The sequence below is a fragment of the Buteo buteo genome, chromosome 21, assembly GCF_964188355.1.
Source record: "Buteo buteo chromosome 21, bButBut1.hap1.1, whole genome shotgun sequence".
Lineage (NCBI taxonomy): Eukaryota > Metazoa > Chordata > Aves > Accipitriformes > Accipitridae > Buteo > Buteo buteo.
The window spans coordinates 15,306,184-15,323,780 of NC_134191.1; the positions used below are offsets into that span (position 1 = coordinate 15,306,184).

A 17,597-nucleotide genomic window follows, 5' to 3' on the forward strand; every position below is an offset into this window, starting at 1 on the left:
GAGATGACATTATAAGTTCAAGTTCTGGGTGATAGTGTGTCAAAATACTCAAACTGGACTTTTATTTTAGTAAGTAGGAATGGTGGGTCTCCAGCCGGAATGCTTCAATATAAGCAACAATAGCAGCAGATAGCCTTCCTTTTTTCTGTTTGCTGTCTTTTTGCAAGATTTCCTGTAATACGCAAGATTGATAGTTACCTGTAAGGAACCTACTGGTAGGATAATGTGGAGTACTGTGGTTTAAGTGAAGAATTTAGCTAAAGCTTGAAAAAAATAATTATTGCTCCAAGTGATTAAACATTTTATGTGGTTGACCTTGCCTTTGGTTATACTCAGTTTTGCTGATTTTCATATAGAAATCTCCTGTGATAGGATGCATAATTTACAACTAATTTATTTTTTCTAATCTTGCTTGTGATTATTTTTTTTGTTATTATTAAAGCTTTGTTTGATGAGTGGAGAAATCATCCAAATGTCCCTTCAGATGAATCTTATTTTTGAAACAATGGATCTTTCCCAGGCATCAGTAAGTTTTGTATTTAATGAAAATATAAAACAAAGGTCAATATATTAAATGTGTAATAAAATGAGTTTACAATTTTTCCTTAGCCTGCTACAGTCAGTCGTTGTGGTATGATTTATTTGGAACCTTCTCAACTCGGCTGGAGGCCACTTGTTATCTCTTGGTTGAGTAAACTGCCTGAACCTCTTAACTTAAAGGGACATCAAGATCTTCTGCAGGGACTTTTTGATTGGTTAATACCACCAGCATTAGGATTCCGTCAGAAACAGTGCAAGGTATTTTTTGCCATTTTTTTCCTGCAGTAGCTAGGTGGCCATTTCTATTCTGTTACCCTTGGTAGGGAGGGACTATTCTCTCGTGACAAGGACAATTAGAATGAATATGCAGCAGCCTCCTGTTGTTTTGAGAAGGGCAACTCTTGGGTCTAATTTGGAAAGTTAAAATGAGAATGTTAAGTAAGACTTGTATTGTGAGTTGATCATAGTTTTCACCTTGTTCTTTTCAAAAGTAAAGTAAGTATTTAAAACACTGATCGAGAAGTCTTCCCAAGATAATTTTGTACATTATTTTTTTCTTTAAAGATGTCATGTTGAATAGGGAAGCACTTTTTTAAGTGTTAGGTGAAACATACTTGTAGTTCCTTGCAAAATCTGTGTGATATAGCGCTTAGGCGTTTGCTCATGTATTGCTGTAGTTACTTCCGTGGGTTTTTTTTTGTTTTAGGATATATGACTGTAGTAGCCACGTGGTAGCTGTGAACATGGTTAACAAGCTAAATATCTTGATGTTTCAAGGACAGAGGAGGGCAAATGATCCTTTGATAAAAGTCAGTGTAAACCTTGCCTTCAAATATTTGCTCAGAATTAGCTAATTATCTAATTATTTTAGTATTTTAGCTCCAAAAGATAAACTAACTGAACACGTAAAGTATAATACCCATCCTTTTGTATCTCATAGGAGCTGGTACCTACAAGCAATACCAATGTTGTAGTAGCTCTTACGCGGCTTTTTGAAATGTTGATTTGTCAAACTGTGCAAGAAGATCCCACCAACAGAAATATCCGTGCATGGATTATGGTTGGTTTTTTTAACCTGTAGAAAAATGTGTATCTGTTTCTGCATATGCCAGTCTTCAAAAATAATTGGACTAATCAAAACAACTTTAGTTTGGGATAAGAGACATGTGAAACAATTTTGGTACCTCCTTGCTCCTTCCCCCCAAACTTTGGAGATGCCCAGATGAGACGCAGGTCTTGCAAGTAACAAATATGATTAAACATTTTACTGTTTTTCCAATTAACTGGGGTAAATAGTGTTTTCGTTAAATGTGCTTTTTCACTAACCAAGTAATTAGCTAAAGCAAGGTGTCTTGTTTCCCTTAAAGAAAATATGTGTTCATGTAAGACTGATGGGCTTGTTTGAGCAAAATTTCCTTCGGAAGTGTTTTCTGAGAGTTGTATTAGTTGGATGCTCTGTCTGATCTTATATGACTGCTCTTATGAAAAACTGAAGAAAACAATGTAGAAGTATTTATTTAAAATTGAACTAGAAAATTCCTAGATCCAGGTTTGCGATTAGAAAAATCTTGAGACCACATGATTGAACTCTTCTCGGGCTTTATCATGGGACATAATGCTTTAGTCAGTGGCCTTTATTTTTTTGTCATCTCTCTTTCTCTCTCTAGATATCTAGATAGACAGATAGATACATATATCTCTCTATATCCTTGAATAAAGTTTTTGGTTTATTCTGTCTTTAATCAGATTTCTAAATCTCTTTAGACCAGGGCTATCCAAGGGTAACTTGTAACACCTGTCTGCTTAACAGTATTTTTCAGAACTATGTTTGTTAATCAGACTGTACAAAGTTCACATAATATGTCAACTTTTTAGGCAGTTGCTCATCTTTTTGCTCTTGCAGGGTTGCTTTGCTTTTGCCACAATCTGGTCCATTGGTGGAACTTGTGATGGTGACGGCAGGATAATTTTTGATACTTTCTTGAGGGAAACTGTGGCTGGGAAATCTGGAATAAATCCTGTACCAACAAGTGTGGGAAAATGGGAGTGTCCCTTTGAAGAGAAAGGCTTGGTCTATGACTACATGTATGAGGTATGATTGATTGCTTCTGTGTTGACTGAAGTAGATTCTTACAGTCTGAATGGAAGGAAAACATAGCTAGATGGATATTTTAACTTTACAAAGCTTGTTGGATGTTGTAGAGTATTGGTGTTGGATTAAATCCCACAGTGCATTTTTCACTTCTTTTTCTTTCTTGAATGCTAATGTGCTGACCAAATTTTTTTAGAAAACACCAAGATGTACACATCAGTTATATTTATAATGTTGCCACATTATAGTTATTCTGTAGCTAAAGCTAAGCTGATGGACTCAAATCTGGTTTCATATAGAAGCAATGTGGACTGTCTAGAAGGAAAGCAGGGTATTGAGCCCATAGGCAGTTTGCTTATATTACAATTTTGTTTATAGTATCCATTAGAAATGCTAGATTATAATTACACTTTTTAATTTTTGCATATGTTCTTCTGTTGTGTTTTTGTATGGTTTTGTTTGTTTGTTTTAGCTGAACAATATCTTTAAGAAAAGGGGTCTAAGCTTATGTATGTACTTTAACACTTTATTAGTGAGATAAAACTAAATATATGAATTTCTGAAAAATTTAATGTTAATTAATTTATTAAAATTCATTATTTTCATTTTTCAAAAGTGAAGTAGTAGAGAAAACCTTCCATATGTCTAGAAGTGACACCATTCTATTTTACATCTGTATTTCTAGCTGAAAGGCAGAGGATGTTGGGTTCATTGGAATGGATTTATTAAAAATATTAATTACAGTGATAAAAATGTGAAGATTCAAGATACTATAGTCCCAACTATGGATACAGTCCGATATACCTATTTGATAGAGCTATTTGTTACCCATGGGAAGTAAGTTACATCACTTCATTGCAAATTTCTGAAATATTGGTCATAGGTAGAAATATCTCTTATTCTTTCCATTGACTTCATTGTTTTTATCAAGCCCTCAAAGGTTATTTGGCCTGTTAAAAATAGACATTTACTACAACCAATGCAATTTGTTGCCTTAAAGTCTCTTTTTGTTTTTTTATGAAGCCTTATTATAATCCAGTTTTAGTATGCTCGTTCTGAGGATGCTGTTAAGACAGCCCAAAGAGTTTTTGTACCCTCTGTCTTCTTTGGTAATGAATTTTTTTTTCCTTTGATTAGTCCTATCAAAATCAGTTACATTATCTGTGGTCAGATCGTATAAGAGAATGAAATATAAAACAGCTGAAAGTTTTATAAAGTTTAAACTACTGCAAGACCTATCAGAAGAAATTTAACTCCTATGTATGTTCATACATACTCCAAAGCCAGTAGAATGAGCGAATGAGAAATGTCTCTTTCACTTTGTCCCCTTTGTCTTGTTGGTGGGAGCAAACTAAAATTATGAGAGGGTTATATGAACATGTTTAAAACATTTTAGTTTCTTCTTAAGGTGTGTAATGTTTTTAGAGGTATAATAAGCAGGGCAAATTAGTAAAACCTTTGACTTCTAATTCCAATTAGTTTACAGTTTGTTAGTCTGTACACTTTATTTCTTTCTTTGTGAAGACCACTGCTTTTAGTGGGACCAACAGGTACTGGGAAATCTGTGTATGTCAAGGACAAGTTAATGAACAACTTGGAAAAGGAGCGCTACTTTCCTTTCTTCATTAATTTTTCAGCTCGAACCAGTGCCAATCAGACCCAGGTTAGTAGAATAGATAATTTATGTTTCAAAAAGATAACATGTATGAATATTTATTCTGTGTTTTGAATATTCCTGTCTGCATTATAGAACATTATTATGGCCAGGCTGGACAAGAGGCGCAAAGGAGTCTTTGGCCCTCCAGTGGGAAAAAAGTGCATTATTTTTGTAGATGATATGAATATGCCTGCTTTGGAGAAGTATGGTGCACAGCCTCCTATAGAACTTTTAAGACAGTTCTGTGACCATGGATTTTGGTAATTATTTGAAATACAATTTAAACTTTTTTGTTGCTGCATTTCCTGTTATAATTATTTATTCACTTGAATTTTACTTTCAAAACTTTTTTAAACTGCTTTGTGAATGTTAAGATAGCTTTGGTTTATATAAGAATATGTTATTTAAAGTTAGAGCAACTTCTCTCTTGCTCTTTAAGTGACTTTTCAGTTTAAGAAATTGATGATCAGATTTGTTTTGGGTTTTTTAGAAAATTTTATTGCTGAACTTCAGCAGTATTTGTATGTATAAATAAAATCATTCTTTTACACCTGGATTTTTTTGTCTACATTTTTCATTGTTTTTATTTTTTCAGTGCAGTTCCTTGTTTCTTTCCTTTCTCTTCCTCCTCACAGTGAATTGGCAGGTTTATATATATATATATATATATGCAATTATATAAAACTTTTGATTTTACTCATTGCATTGGTTTTTACTGCCATCCAAGATCACAAATTTTTTTTACCAACACTTCAAAATAATTTTTTAAAGTAACAATGAAATCAGCTGGTAATAGGCATGAAGAAAACGAAGCTAAAGGTCTGCCCTGCTTTTGAGGTTATTGGCTCTGTTTATATTGGAAGATTGGAACAGGTGGTCTCCTGAGGTCCCTTCTAGCCTGAATATTCTGTGATTCCAGGCACTTCTCAAATACTGTTACTTTTGTGATTCCAGGCTCAAATATCTGTTGTTCTTGAATAGAGATAATACATCTTGCCACGTTACAGTTTTAAATACTCATGTCAGGTTTTATGTAACCCAGTTTAAATAAATATTCTTTCTTTCAGGCCAGCATTATGTGTTGAGATTAACTGGGCCATAGTTATAAGACTAGTTGTTCTTGGTTTTTTGTTTGTTTGTTTTTTTTAAATATAAAATATATATAAATATATAGAAAATATATAGTATGTAATATATGTAATGTAATATTATATTTTAAAGTACATATGGTATGTATGCAGAGAGTGTTCTGTAATATAGATGCATCTAAGCTGTAACTAATGTGTTATATCTGTAACTAACTAAATGTCACATTGCAATTTATTTTGAAGGTATGATTTAAAGGACACATCTAAAATTACACTTGTTGATGTACAGTTACTTGCTGCTATGGGGCCTCCAGGTGGTGGGAGGAATCCTGTTACTCCTCGATTTTTGCGACACTTCAACATTTGCGCTATTAATTCTTTTAGCGATGAAACAATGGTCCGCATCTTCTCTACCGTAGTAGCTTTCTACCTACGGACTAGTGAATTTTCTGCTGAGCTCTTCACAACTGGAAATCAAATTGTCACTGCCACTTTAGAGGTAAGAGGCAAATGCCTTAATGGAAGTTTCCTTTAATTTGTTCAGTAAAGTTCCACTGGCTCTATAATAATTTAATTGGTGAAGTAGAGATTTTAGATATTTTGTTCCTTCTTATTTTTAACATACAGCCTCATCTGCTTTGACAAAAGTGTCTTAGTTTCATTGTTGCAGTAACCGTCTTACTCTAGGAAAATTGTCTTTAAATTTGTGTTAGTATGGGCTCCCTAGTACCTGTCCACATAATGTCAAGTAGGTGAGACTGGAATCTCTTTGGGGTCAGACAGGCACAGGAAGCTGTCACACACACGCAAAGACAAAATGAAAATATCAATTACAACCCTTCCAAAATTCCTTCTAAGAGAGACTAACAATGAAGAAATCACCCTCTCCACTTTCCTCCTTCCTCTCCTAGTTTTTACGCTAATTATGGGCACATCACAGCAGACTAGGGAAGCCAACATGAACGTGCCGCTTTGTAGAATCTGACTCCAGTATGACAAAAGACATCACAGAAATGTTGTGAAACTGAAAGCCATTAGGCCTGGCTTTATGGAATTTATTAATGTTTTGTGAAGTTCCATGTGACAGATTTTAGCGAGTGTCACATTTGCAATGTACTATACATGTAAAGAAAGGAATGGCAAATCGTGACATTTTTGCAATGAAGCATTAAGTTGCAAATATAATATCAAAGTATAGCTTTGCCGGCTTATTATGTAGCAGAAATCATTAGCAGTGTGAACAAATCTATTGCCCACCATAAGTATTCATCATGGAAATGCATTAGGTAGCTAATATTTGACCGACAAAAAATCCTGACAGTAAATCTGGTCAGCTTCAAAGGCAAAATCAAATGGCTGAAGTTTCACAGGGGATGTGACTTCCTTCTACTGCCGAGCTGAGGCCTTTCTCAGACTTTTCCACTAGTTCTACTTATACCCAAGGACATATTCAAGATTGAATCCATCTCATTCCAAGGATTTGCAGAGCTGGTGTTTCAGAACTACGCTTAGATAATACATTCAATATATGAATCACAAGGCTGACTGACTGCTGCCACTAGAAATCTTTTTGTAGGTCCAATTAATCCTTCCAAAACAAACAAACAAAAAAATAATTTGCAAGAAATTCACAAGTTTTGCTTCTTTAAATAGAAAATAATAGTAACAGCTACTAGCGATTTGAATGCATTTGACTACATGTTTAAAACATTCAGTTTTGTCAGGATACATCTTAGACCAATTTCAGAGTGTTGTCTTTTAATAGTGATGCAGGTATTTCTCATCAGACTGCATCAAATTTTGTTTATACTGTTAGACTCATACGCATTTACCTGCTAGAGAATCTGTTCTAACATAAATTTTCATCCTGGTAAGCAATACCTTCTAATTCCTAGGATTAAAGTACAATGCAAGAACTGGGCTTTGGAATTGGCTTTGGACATGGGTCAACAGGTGGAATGTGTACTCAGTACCATGGATATAGTCAAGCCTGTAACACTTGATTTCACTGTACATTTTTTTTTAGCAGGTTGATGTTTGATAATTGTCTTCACCTGTGAGTGTACAGAGACAGATTAAAAGTTTCCTCTGTCAGCATTTACTTCAGCATGTTATTTATGTTCAATGTAATAAGAAATGACACTGTTTCTGTTATAAAAGCATGAGCTAACCACGGCTGATGCATTTCACATTAGAGCAAAATATAGTCAAAAGACACTTTTCTTGATCTGCCTATTCCTTCAGCATTTTTGTTGACTCTATTTTTGAGTAATTTGTAGTTATGCAAACAAATAGATTTAAACAACTGAAAATCTAGGAAGTTACCATTACATATCATTCAGTCCTTCACTTGAAGGAAGATATCATATAATTAAAGGAAGTCAAGAAATCTGATTGGTATTCCTGGTCCTACAACAGATGTCTTTACTCTTGTTACAATTACTTTTTCCATTTGCAATTAGGTTGTAGTACCTAGTTCCAGAACTGCAGGAGGTGAATCTGATACATTCAGAGGACTTTGAGATCTTTAGACATTATTAGGATTATTAAGTGTGAAATGTTTTTCTTGGAGAAATATAATTTTAGAAAAAATTTAAGATTTATTGTAATAATATAGTTGGTGTTACTGTTTTGTTGATTTTGTTCTTTGTTATTATCTTAAGGTGTACAAGAAAGCCATCAAAAATCTTTTGCCCACACCAGCCAAATCTCATTATACATTCAACCTGCGTGACTTTTCACGTGTTATCCATGGCTGCTTGCTCATTAAGAGAAAATCAATTGAAAGCAAACATGTAATGATTCGGCTGTTTGTACATGAGGTATTTCGGGTCTTCTATGACCGTCTAGTGGAAGACAATGATAGAGCCTGGCTGTTCAATTTAATGAAAGATATTGTGAAAGAACATTTCAAAGAAGCATTTGATTCAGTTTTTGCACACCTGAAGCAAGGAAACACACCTGTGAGTATTATGTTTAACCTGTCACAAAACAATTGCTTTCCTTATAAATTTAGGACTAGTAAGTCTCTCAATCAGAGGTGAAATTTTGGATCAAAGATGCTTGAAAATTTGAGTTGAATTTGGCAAAATGGCTTCTTTGGAAAAAAAAAAGAGTAAAAATGTTTGGAAGGGTTTAAGTGTTGTACATAAGCATTCTTTTCAAACGTATTTCATTTAAAGTGTGGATAAACTTATTATTTTTCCATAAAAGAATTTGTGTATTTGATAGTGAAACAAAAACTTGTTTCTTATTCAAGTAAAAAAATAGTGCAACATTTTTTCAGATTTACCCCAAAACCCCTGGGTATTTATATCTTACGAAATTCAGTTTATCAAGCGTAGTGTTTTATTAAGCTCCTAGATGTCTGCACATAGAAATAAAGCATCCAATTAATCAGTAGGTCAGCAGAGCAACTTTTCAAAAAAATTCTGTTACGTCTTTTCTTGGAGATGTAACACCACATACTGAATCTTTGGGCAGTGGGAGATAAGGTAACAGAAACAACCAGAGTAATTTATAAATTGGTACCACAAAAGTAGCTGGGATCTGCACATAGTATTGTGCCTGCAAGGAGAAATACAAGTATAAATACTCTTCAATGGACTTCCAGAGACCTGCTTTGCAGGATAAAGAAATATTCCCTTTTTAAATTTAGCCTGTGACTGAGTTACTGTGTGGTAAACAGCATTCTGTAATTGTTATGAAATTTTAGTTTTTAAAATGTTGTATGATCATGTTAGACTGTATGCCTTGTCTTCCTTTTTCTGTTTTTCTTTTTTTTCTTCCACTGTCACTTCATTGATGTATAGAAGAAATAACTTTGTGGTCTTAGTTATCCATTTCATAATATATTGAAAATTGCTAAACATACATCTGTATAAATTTGGTGTAATCTGAAGGTCATGATTGTGAGACTGTTAATGGCTATTTGAGCCAATTAAGTTCCAAGAACAAATTAAGAATAAGTATATTGTTTAATATGGGAAATAGAGAATTTTGAGGTGGGTATTATCTGTGAGTCAGAATATTTCAGAGTGCTTGTTTTGTGTCTTGAGTATTTGTCTAAATTCTCCTTTGTTTTCTAAAATTCCAGTGAGGGATATGTTCATTAGATATTAAACTTGATTTCATAATTTGTTGAATATTTACCATAGGTAACGGAAGAAAACATGAGAAGTTTGTTTTTTGGTGACTACATGAATCCAGAACTTGAGGGAGATGAAAGACTTTACGTTGAAATTCCAAGCATTCAGCTGTTCAGTGATGTTGTGGAGCAGTGTTTGGATGAATATAATCAGACCCACAAAACAAGAATGAACCTTGTAGTTTTCAGGTGCATTGATCTGTATTATTAAGAGCTTTAAGCAGTAGTTGATAATTCAGTATATCCAATTTTGTGGGCTGTGGTTTTTGTATGTCTCCTCCCCTTTATGCATCCACAAAAGTGTGTGTGGTGTTACACTGTTCTGGATGGAAGTGAACTGATTTTTCTCTTATACCCCTGCTTTTTCTATCCAAAAGTAAATAATGAGAAGTTTTTCTCCTAAGGGGCTTTGAATACATCCCTTGGTTGTTAAAGAAACATTGTGCGCCAAATCAGGTGGGTGCTCTACTTCTGCTAGGCCTCTGTTAGGGGTGAAGATGGATATCAGTTTTGTCTGCAGCCACTGGACTTTCATTTCACCATGGACAAGGATTCTATGGTTGTGAGGTACAGAGTGAGATATAGCACAATCATCGCCGCCTGTCTGCTCTGTTGTGATGCAGCACAGCCGTGCCCCACTTCGGGGTCTGTACCTAGCCTGGTGCTGTAGCTAATCCTATGAAAGTTTAGACTTTGCGGGCTGCTATTGTTACCTTAACTTGTGATCAGGCAGAGTTACAACTGAGACAGATTGGGAGGTCAGAACTCCCTCCTCCTCTTTATTGCTAGAGATTACTGCCTCTTCATACTTGCCAGTGTAACTTGACATGTAGATGCTTTGTGAAGGTAATTAGGGATAGTTTAAACACTTCTAATAGCAGTTTATTTCAGTCAGTCTAGGCAATTTTGACAAGCTGGATTTGTGAGTACCTTTATATACAGCTATGCTGGGAGTTTGAAGAGCTGGCGGCCTCCGGTCAGAGGGCACTTCCTGAGTGTAGAAGCAATATCCCAGTTACCTCACTGAACAGCAGCTGGGAGAGCATGTCTGACTGTAGGCTTAGAGTCCAATCTCATGGATAACATCTGGATGTGACTCTCTTATTTTTCTAACCAATCAAAATAAACAAGAATTTATCTTTGAAATGCCTTAACCTTTTTTTGAGACCACTTTTAACTGCTACTCAGCTTACTTTAACTACCCTGTGCCTTGTGCTTAAACAGGCCATTTCGTGTAGGCCTTGCTGCATATTCCAAGATAAATTGTACTTTTGTTTTCACAATAGATAGGACTCTCAGTAACGTGCAGATACTGCTTTCTGAAGATGTTGTTCCAATATCTATTTCACATGTAAGTTATAAAATACTGGCAGAGGCAGAGGGTGTTGATACAACCCAATTTTCCCCAGTTAAAACTGATAATACTGTTATGGTTTAGAAGTACAGAATTTCTGTTGGTTTCTTTGACACCTTTATCCATATGGTGCTCCTGTTCTCACCACTGCCTATTCCTTTCAGTAATTTGTAGTAATTTGTAATTTAGCTAAATACTGATGTTTGTATAATAGAAGAGTTGTAAGTTTTATTTTATTTTGTGCTACAAACCCACTCCCTTTCTTCCTCTTCCCCACCACCCCACCCCACCTTCAGAAATTTGTTTTGGAGATGCTACTTCTATACGTTCACAAATTTATATGTATATGTATTTCTGCCATTCTGATAATCAGCACATTTCAAATACAGGTATGTGTTGGAACATTTGTCTCGTATAAGTCGTATTCTGAAGCAGCCAGGGGGTAATGCTTTGTTGGTTGGAATGGGAGGAAGTGGACGTCAGTCTTTGACTCGTCTAGCAGCATTCATGGCAAAAATGTGTGTTTTTCAACCAGAGATTTCTAAGACCTATGGTACAACTGAGTGGAGAGAAGATCTGAAAGTGAGTATTAATAACCTGACTGCATTTTGACTTAATTCTGAGGAAGGATGTTTTGGAATATACAATATTTCAACTGTCTTGCATTTTTTAGAGTCTTCTGAAGAATGCTGGTGTAAAAGGCTTGAAAACTGTATTTATAATCACAGATTCACAAATTAAAGAAGAAAGCTTTTTAGAAGATGTTGACAGTGTCCTCAACACTGGGGAGGTACCCAATCTTTTTGCAGCAGATGAAAAACAAGAAATTATAGAGGTATCTTTAGAAATTCTCTTTAATGTCACCTCCCTTTTAAGCTATTTTGTCAGTTCAGTGTGAAGTGTGGCCTTTGGATATATGCACTTAATGCTGTGACTTTTTTTGAGACCTTAGATAAATCAGCCAGTTATTATTAAACTTATGGAGTAGCTTATGGCTACTACTAGCTTTAGTTCTGACCTGGCATTCTGTTCACAAACACATTAAGTTGTGCATGTAGGGAGCTTTGATTGTTCACAAACACCCCGTGGCCATAATTATTTTTTGCAGTTTATTGTGCACAAAAAGAACGTACCTCATAATGTTTTCATTGATCAATTAAGGACAAAGACTTCTTTTTTAAAAAAACACAGCCTGCATTTGTCAATAGACCCTTGCTGTCTAGGACACTATGGTGTTTTAGACAGGATTTCAGTCTTAACATTTCTACTCAGAGAAGTTGGGGAAGGGTGCTCCATGAATTCAGGCTCAGAAGTAAAGATGCAATGTACTCAGGCAATTTTTAAAAAATTTCTAACTAAAATCAGGCTTAGATTTTCAAAATAGCAGTCACCAGTTGGGAGGGAGGGGGCGTCAGTCTTTGTATACATCAAGCTGGAAACAATGTTAGGTAACAATATTTGAAACTGTATGCTGTGCTGTCTTCATATCTCTGTAGTATGTTTACTAATAAATTTCTTAGGTACGCTTCTATTGACATTCAAAGTGGTTCTTAGTACATACACAAATGTTTTTTATTGAAATAGCTATGTCACTTGATAAATGTTACTGTATTGTTTGTTCTTGTGCTTAAGTTATGGAGCATGTTGATACCTGCATTCCATGTATTTTGCAAAGAAGTTAAGATTATAATTCTAATCATCTTTCTCTATTACTGTTTCATACTTGCCAGGTATATAAGAACAATATTAAGATAATGTGGCTCTCTTGCAATTTTATAGTTTGTACAAACATATTCAATTGGTGTATGCTAGAACTTGGTAGCTATCCATAATATGCCAACCGAACCAAAGTTGGTTTTTACTCATTTAAATCCACTCCATCAAAATATTTCCACTTTTACTCTATTGCTAGTAAACTAATTTTTGTCATTTATTTTAATTGTGGGATTATGTAAAGTATATGTGCTTTTGTGGAAGAATTGAGTTTTAGGGGTTTGTAGTCAGTGTTTCATGGATCATTAATTAGTTGAGGATAATAATACTTTTATGAAGTAGTCTTTAATTTCAAATCTAGAGGTTGCTTGTTTTGAGAGATTATTGGTTTTGGTAAATGAACAAATGGAATATGTTTTGATGTTTGAAACTTAAATATTCCTCTCCAATTAGGTAAATACAGCATATTTTAGTATAATATTAAAGCTAAAAAAGTTCTTAGTAAGTAAATGCCTTGAAATATCGTTTAGGGGACTTACGTGGCACTTTAAGCGTAGATGATGAGAAAAACATTTGCTTTTATTTTGTAGTGGCTTTTGTGTAATGAGAGTAGTAATTTGCCTCATCTGTTTCTATCTTCTAAATCTTTGAGTGACTGAAGATTGATTGTAGTTAAACCTGATAGTTGTATTTATCATTAGAAGGGTTTGGTTCTTTATTTCTTGAGGCATCTGATTATGAATTTTGATTCTTCAGAATGTCTTAACCCTCTGTCTGATCTTAATGTGTCTTATCCATCTGGAACTCATCTTGGGATGGATTTTTAGTTTTTGTTCTGGTGTATTCTCAGTTGCTCAAAGCAGCAGATGATCGTTTCTAGAATGAGTTGTCAGGGTCACAGATAAATACTGTAATCCTATTCTCAAATAGTATTTACTATTTTATTTACTACTACTTTATTTGTTTACTACAGTTTTTCTAGTTTATTCTGTTTCATTTATCAATAAAAAATTTACTTCATGGTGATGCTCATTAACAGGATTGCTATAGGGCTTTAGAATTGCTTAATGAGAAATTATATAACAGTTTTTACACTATGTGTTATTCCTAAGGGTGTTCGTGCAATAGTTCAGGCTGGCAATAAAAATGAAGAACTCAGTCCCTTGGCCTTGTTTGCATTTTTTGTGAACCGTTGCAAAGAAAATCTCCATATTGTGGTAGCATTCAGCCCAATTGGAGATGCTTTCCGCAATCGGCTGAGGCAGTTTCCCTCACTCATCAACTGCTGTACTATTGATTGGTTCCAGGTATGTGAAAGTATTTATACTGTTTTCTCAACAAACTACTTCAGTTTTCTAAGAATCTGTATTTTTATGTCCCATTAGATTTTTTTCTTGTCTTCTGCATAGAAGTACTCCATGTTTTTCAAAATTTTAAAATAGCATAGGCATTTTTTGTAATATTTTGGGAGCTCTTTGATATGCAATCTAAGCATTTTTACAACTAAGGAAACTTAAATTTTGTTGCTACAAATTTTACATTTCTGAATAGTCTCAGTTTGGTGATGGTAATTTGTCATTTTATTGCATAGTATGTGTATTTTAAAGGATGAGAGAAACCATTTCAATGTGATTGTAAAATGACCGTAATTTTTGCTCCCTGTTAAGAGGTCATGCATTGTGGGAATGACTAGCAAATGCAAGTCCTGTTGTTTATCAGTAGATCTTTTATAGCAGAATAAAACTTGGAAAATTACTGTAGTTAACAATCCTCGATGTAATGGGTGTTACTCTCAATGAAGTGCAGTTAGCTCTATAGCTTGGCCTGGTGCTGACATTAATTAATTTTTTTGCCAAAGGATGACATAGACACAGAAATCTTTGGGTAGAATGGCAATATGTGGCTTTTAACTAGAAGGTCAGCCTGGAGTTGCCAGAAAAGATTGCTGCCTGATCTAACCCTCATATCGGTTAATTTTTCTTGAGACGTAATTGGGACTACTTTGTCTCATTCTGGTGGTTTGAATGGTAAAAATTGTTTTTAAATTATAAAGACTGCTAACAGCTGAATTTCAGAAATGCTTCTCTCTTCACTTCTCCCTCAGCCATGGCCTGAAGATGCCCTTGAACGTGTGGCTAATAAGTTCTTAGAAACACTTCAGCTCACAGACAGTGAGCGTCAGGAAGTTGTGCCAATCTGTAAATACTTTCATACTTCAGTTTTGTCACTCTCTGTAAGGTCAGTCTGTTTCTGTTGAAAACAACTCATTAATTTATAGAAATATTAAGAGGGAAAAAATTATGCTGTTGAAAGTAGTAAATTGAGCAACACAGAACTCAAAAGTTGAATTTTTAGAAGCAAGAAACAACAATATAGTAGGTGATTGAGTTTCATTATCACTAGTTTCTGGTTTAAAAGTTAATGTATACTATCTGTGTGTATAAAAATATCTAAAATTGTCGAAATTGTTTACTCCTATTATTTGTCAAACAGTTACGTAACTTTGCTAACAATAGTTAAACTAGAAAAAGAAAACAAAACTTAAAGGTACTCTTTTTTTTTTTTTTTTTTTTTTTTAAATAGGTTCTTGCAAAGTCTGGGGCGCCATAATTATGTTACTCCTGCTTCTTATCTTGAGCTTATTGCTGCATTTCAGAAACTTCTTACTCAGAAACGAGACACTGTAATGAAAGCCAAGAAGAAATACATGAATGGACTAGATAAACTAGCTTTTGCTGAATCACAAGTGAGTTAGGACAAAAATGGAACTGAAAATACAAAATGTTTGGCAAAAGCTAGTCTTTTCCTGGAGAAGTCAGTCAAAAGCATTACTTCAGATTTTGTTTAGCTCTAGCTTCAACAGTAAAACTATAAGAAATTTATTTAACCTTTTCTTTCCTACAGTCATAGCAGTTGTGCTAGAGGCCACAGACCTATAAGCATGTATTGCTTAGCAGTATGTGAACAGAACTTCCCTTTGCTAAATGGTTAACAGGTGATTGTAAGTGAATGTAGTTCTTAAAATTAGAGATTGCACATATGAGATAAAAAATAAGTCTCTGAGGTGTTTTGATTTGAAACAATGTTATTTCCTTCTATCAATAAATCAGTCATTAGGTAAAATCTAGGTCTTGTAGAATTTGTTGGAAATTGTACTTGGCACTTCTGAATCCTCCCTGATTCTTCTGCTTATGTATAGGTTGGTGAGATGAAACAAGAACTAGTTCAGCTGCAGCCCAAACTGGAAGAGGCTAAATTTGATAATGCAAACATGATGAAGGTAGAGTTATACAAATACAATTTTGTGATTTTTAATGTAAGCATGTGTATGCTCGGGATCCGTAATTTCACCTTTGTAATTATTAGCTTTGAATGAGGAATCTTAAACATACAATGTACTTCAACTTCAGTATCTCAGCCGATTGTAGTCAGGTTCTAAAGACTATGCCTGTATAAGGTTGCTGATATGTGACTTTCAGAAAATAAGAGTTGAATTCAGGTTTTTGAGCTCACTTCTTGTTTACTGGGGTTTGCAGTATTGTGAAACTTGTCACTATTTTTGCTTATATCCTTAGAACTGGAAGAAAATTGTGTTCTTTATGTAAGGTACAGACTCTGGATGTACAGTCCTTGCCTAAGCTCCACGCTGAAGGATGTTAGAGGAACTTTCATGCTAATAGTGGTTAGGCTGGATTTCCCAAAATCATTCACAAACATTGCAAAACCCACATATAGTTCTTCAGCATACAAAATAAATAAGAACAGTTTTGCACAGTCTGTCTTTGCATACACAGGGATTACACACTTGATTTCTAAAAGGATTCACTTAATAGAAATTCAGTGGGATGTAGGAACCAATCTCTTGCGTGTTTTTGAAAATTCTGGCTTGCAAAAATACACTTACCTAGTATGTTACTGTCACATCACAAAAAACCAAGATTTGATTGACGTTTTTATGCACTTCTGCTTTGTAAGTGTTTTTAGATACAGTGATCTCTCTTCTACCTACTGTTACAAACATATAAGAAAACTAGATGTGACTTATGTGGAACTGAAAAGGGAGTACTTGTATGAAGTCTTGACTCATCACTGAAAAGAAAATAACTCTGAGTAGTCAATGTTATAGTCTATGAAGCTATGAAAACTCACTATAAAAGCTAGTAATTTTTTAATTGTAGCCTGATGCACAAACATTGAGTTTGTCTCCTGAACTTCAAACATACTTTAAATAGCTTTTATTGACAGTAATCTGATTTCATGCAGTTTACCTGCTGTTAAAGCTCCATGATGATTTTGCATTATGCTAAGAAACAAATTATTCCCTTAATATAATTTGAAAATATATGAAAATATTGAAATAGTTCAAATTTTTCTTTATATTTTAGACTATTCCATAAGTGCTATACTGGGTAATTTCAGTTTATTTGATCATTCACTGCTTAGTAGGAAGCTCACCCATGTGGTTTTTTTTAGACTATAGAAATAGAATCTGCAGAAGTAGAACAAAAAAGAAAAACTGTAAAAGTAGATGAAGAAATTGCTACAGAAAAAGCTGAAGAAGCTCAGACATTGAAAAATGAATGTGAGAGCGACCTGGCAGAAGCAATCCCAGCCCTGGAGGCCGCACTTGATGCTCTTGACACTTTGAAGGCAAGCTCATCTAAACTTCAGCATTTGAAAGAGTTATTTAACATGATTAAACCCTTCCATTTATTTGGGAAAGAATGCACTAAGATGAAAAGAATTTGAAAAGTGTTAAATTTCCTTGGTTTTGGCGAAGGACAGGACCTGTACAGTCATTGTTCAAAATATTTCTTCTTCGTGTACTCAGAATACCAATGGGAGGGGGGCATTTAAAAAAATTGTTTATTTGCAAGGAAGCCCACTTGTGGTAAAAGTAACCAAAACCTGAAGTTACCAGCAGTGGTATCAGCTGAATTTCCTCTTTGAGCAAAGTTAATGTTGACTGCCAGTGTGTAACATGGCATTTGTTTATAGCTAAGAAT

General features: G+C 34.5%; 1 protein-coding gene across 1 annotated transcript in view; it reads left to right on the forward strand.

The window, feature by feature from the left end:
- DNAH12 (dynein axonemal heavy chain 12) overlaps positions 1-17,597 on the forward strand; it is a 74,475-nt gene that overhangs the window by 34,158 nt on the left and 22,720 nt on the right. The window contains exons 33-49 of the mRNA XM_075053481.1: positions 443-526; positions 610-798; positions 1,481-1,600; positions 2,444-2,632; positions 3,318-3,469; positions 4,157-4,295; positions 4,383-4,549; positions 5,621-5,876; positions 8,041-8,340; positions 9,535-9,713; positions 11,268-11,460; positions 11,552-11,713; positions 13,704-13,898; positions 14,696-14,829; positions 15,175-15,337; positions 15,791-15,871; positions 17,065-17,241. Of these exons, the coding sequence (XP_074909582.1) occupies positions 443-526; positions 610-798; positions 1,481-1,600; positions 2,444-2,632; positions 3,318-3,469; positions 4,157-4,295; positions 4,383-4,549; positions 5,621-5,876; positions 8,041-8,340; positions 9,535-9,713; positions 11,268-11,460; positions 11,552-11,713; positions 13,704-13,898; positions 14,696-14,829; positions 15,175-15,337; positions 15,791-15,871; positions 17,065-17,241 (2,880 nt within the window). The remainder of the gene's footprint in view (positions 1-442; positions 527-609; positions 799-1,480; positions 1,601-2,443; positions 2,633-3,317; positions 3,470-4,156; positions 4,296-4,382; positions 4,550-5,620; positions 5,877-8,040; positions 8,341-9,534; positions 9,714-11,267; positions 11,461-11,551; positions 11,714-13,703; positions 13,899-14,695; positions 14,830-15,174; positions 15,338-15,790; positions 15,872-17,064; positions 17,242-17,597) is intronic.